Raw genomic sequence first — 10,980 nt, 5'->3', positions numbered from 1 at the left:
GACATTTACCACAAATTAAAGTTATCTTATATTATTAGATATATTATTATAAAATATGCTTTGGTTAAGGAGTTATTGATACTTCAAGTGCAAAATGATGATATAAAACCATGATAAAAATGCACTTTTAAGTACTAATCATGAGGCTTTTGTAAAACATGATCAGATGTTAGTTCAGGAGTAGAAAGAGGTAGTGGGTGACGTCGTTGATAAACAATTCTTAGTTTAAAACAATCAACAATAGTAGTCACGTCATCAAAAGAAGGAAGCAACACAGAAGAAGAAACAAATTTGCACGAGATGGAAATATTGATTTTCATAGAAAACCACAATTTTTTGATATGTGAATCTTGTTATTATCTGCATCATAACAAACAAATCCTTTATGGGAATTGCTATAGACAAGAAAAGAACGCTAAACAACCTACGTAACAAGCTTGTGATGTTAGATGGTAGGTAAGTGAACAAAACAAATACAACTAAAAACATGAAGAGAATTATAGTTAGGAGGGACTCCAAACAAAAATAAATAAATATGGAGGATTAAGATTCAAGGTTTGAGAAGGTAGATGATTAATCAAATAGACGACTGTTGGTAAAGCTTTCACCCAAAATCGAGGAGGTACTATAGATTCAAGCAATAATGTATGGACAACATCTAAAAGATGTTGATTCTTATGCTCAACAACTCTCTTTTATTGAGTATAAGGATATGAACATTGGGAGATAATACCTTTCTGTTGTATGAAGGATTGAAAGTCATAAGACATGCATTCCCCCTCAAAATTAGAGCATAAGATCTTAATACTGGCAAAAAATTGTCTCTAATAGAACAAAAAAGGTTTGAAAAATAAACACATCAGCTTTAGAATGAAGGAAATAGACCCATGTGAATCTACTATGGTCATCAATAAATATTACAAAATATCTATATTGTGCATGAGAAAGAACATGATACACACTCAAACATCAGTATGAATAATTTCAAAATAGGCAGAAGCTTGACTTCCTTGCGTAGGAAATGATAAGGATTTGTTTTTATCAAGTTTACAAGAAGAACAATCAAAAGACAAATGAGAGGAAGAACACTCATGTATATTATTCAAATAGCCACTTTTAACAAGACACTTCAAAATAACAGAACTAGGATGTCCTAAATTCTTATGCCAAAGATGACTTGTATTGGCAATACCGGAACAACCCAAATATACTAAACAAGGCATACAAAAAGACTGAAGAGGAAAAATTCATCCCACTTTAGGCCTTGTCACTACCACTTGGCCTGGTGCTTGATCTTGCACACAACAACTACAATGGTCAAAATGAAAGGAATAATCATTTTCTACCAATTGGCCAACAAAGATTAAATTGGCAAGTCAAGATACCCAAAAACATCGGTGAAGGCAGACCCTAAATTGTCAATGGCAGTAATAGGAACAGCACGACCATCAACTATTTTAATATTTTGCGCACCATCATACTTACAAACATTTTATAGTGCTTTGAAATTGCCAGTCATGTGATTGGAAGCCGCAAAGTCAATTAATGACGAAGAGGGGAGTAGCTTTGTCTTACCGTGAAGTCCAAGAGCATAGAGAGCAAAAACTATCATATGTTGGACATGCTCTGGTGTAAGAGTAGAAGAATATCCCGTGACAGCTGGTAGATTTAAAGGCATAGTCACAAGGTTGGACTAGACAACAATATGCAAGGCATGGATAGATCAATTTTAAGTTTGTATGCGATAGTCCTTAATAATGTGACCTTTCTTTTTGCAGTAATTGCAAAACTTCTTGTCGCAATTCTTTGCTATGTGCCCAAACTCCTTGCAATTGTAGCATTGTGGCAGGGATTTGGATTTACCTTTGCCTTGAGTTGCGTGGGCCACGTTGACTATCTTAGTAATGCCAATGTCTTGGGTAATGCAATGTTGTGAGGCAAGACGTTGTTCCTCATGCAGAAGCTCTCCTAGGCACTCATCCAATGTTGGAACAGGTTTGCGGTCAATCAGCCCAACAGCCCAACACGTACACTCTCAAATTTTCTCGGAATGGACAGCTTGTACTGCCCCCAACGCTTTCTTTAGAACCTTAGATTGCACCAAACCAGAATAAGCACTCCACTAGTTTAGGAAACTCAGATAATATTGCTCAATTGATTAATTCCCTAGGCAATAATTTCCAATGTCCAACTCTAATTTGGAACTTTTGAGCAGAGTTATCTTAATGATACATCCACCGAAGTGAATCTCACATTTCCTTAGCGGTATTAAAGGAATAAAGATTGTTGACCATAAGATGTTCAATAGAACTCAACAACCAAGAAACAACCTTGCTTTCCCAAGAACCAAGTTCTTTGGGATCAGTTGGAACTGTAGAGGACCCATCCAAATGATTCCATAATTCCTTTTCCTTTGACGAACATCTGATACTGAAATTCTCAAGAAGTGTAATTCTTGCCATTCATGCGAACAATGGAAATTTTCTCTTCTAGCATGAATAAGAAAACACAACAGCCCCAAAAAAATAGACAAGCCTAATGAAGACACTAATGCCACAAAATAAGATGCTGATACAAATCAGCCCAAGCCAAAGATTATCCCAAGCTAAAAAAAATAAAATGAAATGAATCAGCCCACAAATCAAGATGAGAATTTCTCACAACTCCATAAATTTAAGCTAAGAGCTCTGATACCATGTTATGAAGGTTGAAATTGGTTGTGGTTTTGATTCCTCTCAATGGAGGTCTACCTCTCTTTAAATAGTTAGAATTCTCCCTATTTACAGCCTAATGATTGTAATTACATGCATGATTTCCTTTTATCAAATCATTCAAAATCCCAAACATTGCTCCTCCAACCACATAAATCCCAAACATTGCTCCATCAACCACAAAGATTCTGTAAATATAAACTATTGCCATATACAGAATATGGCCTAATATGGTATCATGTTCATCTTAGATCAGAGCTCTGAACGTGTGCTTGATCTACTCTACTTAAAAGTCATTGAACCAATCACTCAATGCCAGATGCCCCTAATCTCTTTTCACCATCTATTTATGTCCTGTTTTGTTGTTGTAAATGATGTGCAAGTGGATCCAATTGTTATTTGTTGAACCAATGTAGTAATCAACGTTGTTGTATGTTTAGATCTTAGATTAATCTTATTAATGGAGTAAAGCAATTATTATTCATGCATTTAGTCACATGAAACATTTTCTTACAATAATACATCACTGGGCCTGTAATCTATCTCTATTTTATCTGGAAAATCACATTTGGAATGAAACATTTGGTTGAGTAAATGACTGTTAATGAAAATAAAGACGAGCATTAGAAAATAATGAAAAAAAAAATCTGAACTAGGTTTTTCATTTACATTAATTTGGTTAGGCAAAAGGCTTGCCTGGCAGGCTAATTAACCTGATTCTGTATGCCACAATATATTGTTTAGTCTGCAAAACATTAACATGGCTCATTTAGTTGACTTCTGTTATGATTGGGAACCAATGTTTCATACTGCCTCTTATATTTGTTTTACATGATTGACAGAGGGAAGTTGATACCATGCATTTCATGCAAACTGCCCCTTGGTTGGGCTTGTTTCCTGGTGCAGATGGCCAAATATTGCATTCACAGGATGGTGGGAATAGTCCTTTTGTCAATCTTTTCAAATCAGCCACTGCTGCAATAGTGTCTAACCCTGGTTGTCCAAATCCAACATCTTTTTATACCATGTCAAAACAGGCAGAAGCTGCAGGTGCATAATTCATTTCTCTTCAGATGGCTTTTTGCTGTTTGGTTGACCATCTTTATAGAAGCAAAAACATATGCCAGTTATTTTGTAATAACAGTAGTTAGTCACTGTATTTTGATGCCTGTTATTATATTCAAGTTTTGTTCCCTTGGTTTCCTTAATTTTTAATTTTGTGGTCTGGTGTCTTCATTTTGTTGCAGATCTTCTTTACAAAGCTAACATGAATACTGGAAGTGTGCTGGAATATGCCCTTGCTTTTACCAGTGCTGCATTGGATAAATATTGCTGTAAATGGAGTGCTGCTCCCAAGACAGGGTTCATTGACATTACAACTTCAAGGGATTTTTACCGTATATATAGTGGCCTTCAAATTGTAAGGAATGACCTTCTACAGTTTATTTTTATAATAACTTCACACTTAGGTAATATATCTGAACAATAATCATCTTCAGTTTTATCAGTTGAGGTATTAGTTCATATTCTAGACTAAGAGTAAATCTATCTGTTACTTGGTACACAACTTTTCTCAACAGCCATCTCCATAGTGTTGTGGGTTGTACTTCTCATTAATATGTATTTTTGGGCAAAAAATTTCACACATGAACTATTTTATTTTATTACTAAAATCTTAGACAACTATTATCATTCTCAGATTCTGCAAAATGACAATCATATGACAAGCTTTTTACCATTCTGAAATTAATAATGTCTTTTAAAAGGTGTATTCATGCTGTTTTCATTATTGTATTGTATAAATAACTCATGTCTCATAGTCTGATTTAATCAGAAATAATCTTTCTGATTTATCATTTAAATCTTGATTTGACAACCATGCTGATGAGGTACTAATTCCCAGACATGTGATACCTCCTGATGAGCAGCCACAATGATGTTGTGGTGTTGTGGTGTTGTGGTATGGGGTGGTGCTGTGGTGTGGGGGCGGGTGTTACAATCCAGGTCAAGGCTAAGAACTGCACGCATCATATTACTCATTCAATCCCGTGGGATTGAGAAAACCATTTTGAGTGGAACATTCTCCTTGCCATTAATAGCCGTATATATATCTGGAGGTTACTACAGTTGTGATAAAAAACTGTTAGTTGGGCATGTGGACCACTGGTTCAATTAAGAAATCATTTAATAGTAAATTGTGATCAATATGTATAAATTCTTGCATTAAAATAATTGACTACTCCTTTACAAGGATGATGAACCTTTAGGTTTACCTCTTGTATAGCCACAGAAGTGATAACTTTTCTTTCAGCTAATTTGTTTTAATACTTGAATTGTAGGGACACCTGGAGGATTCTGTTCAAGTATCATCAAATAATTTTGAAGTCTTGGGTGACTCAGTTGCATGGGGTGGTTGTACCATAATCTATTTGCTTGGACAGCAGATGCATTTTGAACTCTTTGATTTTTCATATCAAGTCCTCAATATTGCAGAAGTGGAGGCTGGGTTGCTTAGCCAAGCACAGAAGAATCCTCATGTTGCCCAGGTATTGAAATTTACGTCTATGCTTGAAATTTTCTGCATTCATGAGTAATATGCCTGTCTATAGAAAATCATTGCTATATATTTAAAATATTTTCTTCTGCTGGACTCGAACACAAATTCCTCAATTGATGGATTACCATCTGCCAGTTGTGCTATAACTGATTCTGCGTATAAACGTCGTTCATTTAGTTCTTTTCTTTCTGCTCATATTCGTATCATGTAAGGTTTTACTCATTATGTAGGATTAAAATAAATGATTGCAGTTCTTAATGTTTTACCATTTATTTTGTTGCGCTCTACTTATGGTGCTTTCTTCAAAGAACTGGACATTTTCTAAATGGCGTCAATTTATTCTCCCTGCTTTTCATTAAATGTAATTTGGGACGTGCAGTCCTGTTGAGCCTTGAGTCCACATACCAACTTTGCTTGCTAGCATTTACACGGCTCAGAATCTAGGTTGCAATTCATGTTTTACGGTTTTGCCCAGCTAAACTGACCATCAGTCAACCCATGCCCTTTCATGGTTTGAATTTGTTAGCATCCAATTGTTCTGGCGTACATGATTTGCCTGATCACTAGCATGATGTTCTCACCTGACAATCTTAGTCATAGTGATATTCACATTCAACGAGTCATAATGCTTGATCGCATTGAGTGGACTAATACCCTGAATCAAAACTAAGCTCTATATCAATAAATCTATTACAAAGTACAGAAAATATGATGCTTCATAATCTGTAACCATAGAACTAGTATATACAATTACTCTTATGTTTTCTTCACTCCAAAGAAAGAACTGTAACTTGTAAAATCAATTTAAAGCTTTGACTGCACTTACAACCAAGTACAACGGAAACAGTGGGTTGATTCACATGCTTTTAGCCTGTTTAAACATTTTTCATGTTTTGATTGATTAGTCCTTGCTTTTAGCCTGTTGACATTCTTCTTTTGCTAAGGGATGGGAAACCCTATTAGAAGCCATGAAGAAAGCAAGAAGGTTGAACAATCATGTTTTCTCGATGCTGAAAGCCCGGTGCCCCCTTGAAGACAAGATAGCGTGTGCTATCAAGCAAAGTGGTGCCCCTCTGCATCGGATTAAGTTCGAGAACACTGTTTCAGCATTTGAAACATTGCCTCAAAAAGGTGCCTGAATGTGAGTCCTGCAATCCCCCTTCCACTTCTATTGTTTTTTGTCTTTCTTGTAATATCAATGCATTTAGTGTCGTCAAGTTTTATTACCATTATCATTATTGATTATCAAATTGTAGTTGGTAATGTGTTCCCTGACATGAACTCTTGAGAGACTGAATTCAATTTGTATATTTTCTACAAACATACAGGGGATTTATCTCCCTTTGTGTTTTTTAATGGACATCAGTCTTGAATGCAAATGAGAAAGCACTGACCTTTCATTCTTGAGGTTTATTGGTTTTTTTTTTTTTAAAAAAAAAAAACAATTTTGCTAAAAAAAAATAATAACTATTTTTTTTTCTTGAGCATAAAAAACCCAACAAGATAGGGAGTTGGAGACCTTTTGATATTGTTCATATTTTTGGTTTTTTCTAATAAAAAATTCATTTTGCTAGTTAAATAATATTTTTTTTTCGCACTAGATTTTATATATAATTGTATTTGAAATCCGGTCTTGTAAAAGATAAAATCTATGGCATAGTAGTTTTATCTAAATATTATTTTTTAAATAACAGCTATAAATATTTTTTTAAAACTTATGCTTTTAAAATTATAAATATAAAAACTACCGGAATATCAAATGCACTTATTATTATTAGAATTAGAGAACCTTAACTAATATCACTACTACAGCTGGCAAATAGTAAAGAAAAAGTGAACTAGGAATTATATTTTTGAAAGAACGTTGACTTATGTTCCGACAGCTTTGCCACCTTGTGTCCATTAAAAAAACTAAAGAAAATAAAATAATGCAAGTTTTCAAGTAGCTCATACACGCAAGGGATATTCAGAATCTCAGATGGTCAACCTGGTCTTATTTTCATAATCCTTCAAGTGGAATATTACTAAATATTAAGATAATGTGATGGAATAAATATTTACCCTTCGATTAGTAATATCTACAAGATGGTTTCACTTTCGAATCATAATTCTATAGTTCATGTGTATTCTCGGTGTTTTTTTTTTTTTTCATGTTTTCTAGTTATTTCACGTACTCTTTTGTGTGTATGCTAATGATGAAAACTTTATTTCTTAAAGTTAAAAGAGGATTAAATGAGGCGGGTGGAAGCTAATATTATAATAGTAACACAAAAAACACAAATTTTAATGAATAAAAAAGGATTGCATATATAAATATTAAATTTATCATTTTATTAAGTATATAGTGGTTGTCTTATCAAGACATTTGCAATATCTTTAAATGAATCATAAAACCCTACTTTTACTAGTAAACAATTTAAAATAAAAAAGCACCAAAGAAAATAAAACAAAATCTAAAATAAGATATAAATCTAAAAAATCCAAAAAAATAACAAAATTGGCCATAAAAAACTTATAGGCCTAATTCTAGGAGATATAATGATATGATAAGTAATATAGTGGCTTTCCATATGAAAACTAAATGTAGAGTTACCTAGAAAAAATTAAGTCTGATTCAACAGTCAGATTTTCCATTATCATAATTTTAAACTGCTAACCTAGTATCTTCTCTTAGGTTTAGACGTTAGACCTCCTCTTGGATCTAGACATGTGCCACTAATCTATAAAAACATCTACTTAGTTAGGTCATTCACATAGTCTGTTTAGATCAGATCCATATCTAGTTATGTAAAATCATCACCTGAATGCTCATAACCTTTTATTTTAGCAAACTCGACTACATCATTAAGAAAGTTTTATGCCATCATAGATTGAAAAAAGTCTAGAAAAACAAAAGGTTTTTTTCCTAGGATATAGGAGAAGAGAAGAGTTGGTTCGATAGAGCAAGATGAGAACTTACTTCCTATGATTTACATCATAATTAACTAACACTCCTAAAATGAGTTAAGAAAAATAAGAAATTTTATACTTAATATATTGCCTTAACAAGTAATCAAAAGAACATAGAAAAGAACATAGAAAATATTTCATTCAAAATGTCATTAAGGAGTTGAGAGTTTTATTGCTTGAAAACCCTATCATTGATAGAAGGATAACCAAGAGCTCTTATTAGGATATGAGTCTTGGCATGTTTATAGATACATGTTTGTTATTACCATTAAATCACAATTTAAAAGAAAATAGACTAGGCTAAGAAATACATCCCTACTTCTTTTTATTATTAAGAGAAAATAGTTTTCTAGTTTTTATACAGAGAACAACAACATGATTATTGCTTAGAGACAAGAAATGTTATCATTATGAATTATGGTATATTTTTGTTAATGAATTCCTGCTGCTATATTTATTGAATGTGAAAAGCATGATAGTTAAAGATATGAAATTATATATTAAATTAAATTAAATTATATATTGTGGTATCAGAGTCAGGTTGAAACTTTCATATTTGACAATTCAAATATTTTTGTAACCCTAGTTTTATGAATTCAAATTTTATTTTAGTTATTTTATTTCATTATTAAGTTTATCATTAGAATAATAAAAAATAAATAAATAGTAGTGCTTGAATTTATATGCCTTTTTGTCCCAATAATGCAAGATGAAAATTTTAATTGCAAAGCTTTTCTTAAACTCCCGCACATTGATGTGGTATATTAAATAAGAGAATTGGGATTCAATTATTGAGAAATGGAATTTGAAAATTAAAAAAGAATAAAGCAAAATATTTAAGGAGGCAAAGATTCAAATTTTATGTATAAATTTTAATTGAAATGTATAAAGAAAGGTCTTGAAAATTAATTAAAGGGATTTCGAGATTCGAATCTACTACTTCTAAAGCTTATATATGTATTTTAATATTGCTTGAAGTTGTTAAGACTTGAAGCATGACTTTCTTATGAACAAGTAAAGACTCACCACTTGGTTACAACATGAATATTAAATGAATTTGTGGACACAGCAATATCATATGCTAGTATAATAATAATAATAATAATATTGAAAAAATTTTATTTTAAAAAAATAATATGAGATGATGATTTTAATAATTTTTCTATGATGTGATGTCTCACAATTTAAGCTATAAGTTAATTTTTCATTTATCTTTTAGGAATATTGCATGCTTGGTTATGATATTATTTCTACAAATTCTTTATTGATTAGAAAAATTTTATGTTTATGGTTACTAAGGGTAATTTCTAGAAATTCTAAAATTAAGTTTATCTGAGAGTATAATAATTGTGCTTGTTGTTTTATAATTTCATTTTAACTTTCTAATATTTAATTCAACATAATAAATGCATGTTTAGAAATTTCTCTAGAATTGACTTTGAGCACATTAGATATAAAGGAATACAAAACATAAGGGCGCAAAAAAAAAATTATTTGGGTTGGTCTTAATCTAGAGCTAGAATAAATTAATTAGATTTGGGCTTATTTTAAGGCCGCATGATTTGTAAACTTAGGCCAAATTAAAATTGGTCCGGATTTGGATAGAAACTTAATTGGTAATTGAAATTTTGGTTAGTTAAATCTTTTATATAAGTTATTAGGCTTAATGTTTGAGGCTAATAATAATTAGGGAATGGTCCTTATAAAACTAAATTGAGTTATAATTAAAAATCATACAGAAATGAGTCTTAAAAAGAAATAATCAATCTTATTACATTTCAAGTTTAAGTTAGAACCCAAATTAATTAGGTTTTGGCTTGGTTAAAACCTATAAAATTTGGATTAGGCTAAGAAAAACCTAATAAGGTTAATTTTAGGTCTAATTATTAAATTCAATCAATACCTGTATAGGTTAGTATAAGAACCTTAACCTATAAGATAAATAAATAGATCTAAATTGTAATAATACCTTTAAGAAAACATCATTATTATTAAGAATAGCCATAACATCTTAATGACATTAGATGTTTAATAAAGTTTTGAAATAATAATAATTAACAATTTTATGCAATAATACATCTCTACCCATAAACAAAATTTAGATTTAGATATATGTGATTAAGTAAGCAAATCTTATGCATAGAATGCACTTGTACTCACAAGAAGGTTTAGATTTTGCTTTTAATATAATTGTCGTTTTTTATATAATTATGTTATCTCTAAATGTTATTTGAATTCTTGGTTATTGCAGTTGCTGTTAATAATTTTATGAACAATGATTATTGTATTCCTTTTCTAAATAGGAAGAATTTCTCAAAATGAAAAGTCAATCCTTTTAACATTAGGGTGATCGATCTAAACCTTACCTTAATGTAGATAAACCACATGTGCCAACGGAATCAAGTTCAATTACAGGTAGAATGACATATAAAAGGTGAGAATGATCCCATTGTTTAAGTACGATACTCGTAAAAGCCCATATTGACAAAATCATTATAGGCTTAAATCCCAAATGTAATAAGGTTAAGGACTATATGAAGGTTACTGAAGAACAATTTGTTAGTTCTAATAAAGCATTAGCCAACACCTTTATGAATAAGTTGTCTATGATAGACATCACAAATCAAGAAGTTTGTGTGGACACATAATTGAAATGAGAGATGTTGTTTCTCAACTTAAGTCTCTAAACATTGACATTTTTTAATCCTTCCTTATCCATTTGATACTTAACATTTTTTTTTTATGAAGTATGGACCATTCAAG

At 31.6% G+C, this 10,980-nt stretch overlaps 1 protein-coding gene across 1 annotated transcript in view; it reads left to right on the top strand.

Annotated features, from left to right (window-relative positions):
• Window positions 1-6,675, top strand: part of LOC105109112 (protein PIR) — a 24,385-nt gene extending 17,710 nt beyond the window's left edge. The window contains exons 27-30 of the mRNA XM_011003712.1: window positions 3,554-3,761; window positions 3,959-4,131; window positions 5,051-5,257; window positions 6,213-6,675. Of these exons, the coding sequence (XP_011002014.1) occupies window positions 3,554-3,761; window positions 3,959-4,131; window positions 5,051-5,257; window positions 6,213-6,407 (783 nt within the window). The 3' untranslated portion in view covers window positions 6,408-6,675. The remainder of the gene's footprint in view (window positions 1-3,553; window positions 3,762-3,958; window positions 4,132-5,050; window positions 5,258-6,212) is intronic.
• The last annotated feature ends 4,305 nt before the right edge of the window (window positions 6,676-10,980 follow it).

Source organism: Populus euphratica, unplaced genomic scaffold (assembly GCF_000495115.2).
Source record: "Populus euphratica unplaced genomic scaffold, PopEup_1.0 scaffold205.1, whole genome shotgun sequence".
Classification (NCBI taxonomy): Eukaryota; Viridiplantae; Streptophyta; class Magnoliopsida; order Malpighiales; family Salicaceae; genus Populus; species Populus euphratica.
The sequence above is the reverse complement of the archived record's forward strand: the minus strand, read 5'-3'. Positions and strand labels throughout refer to the sequence as shown.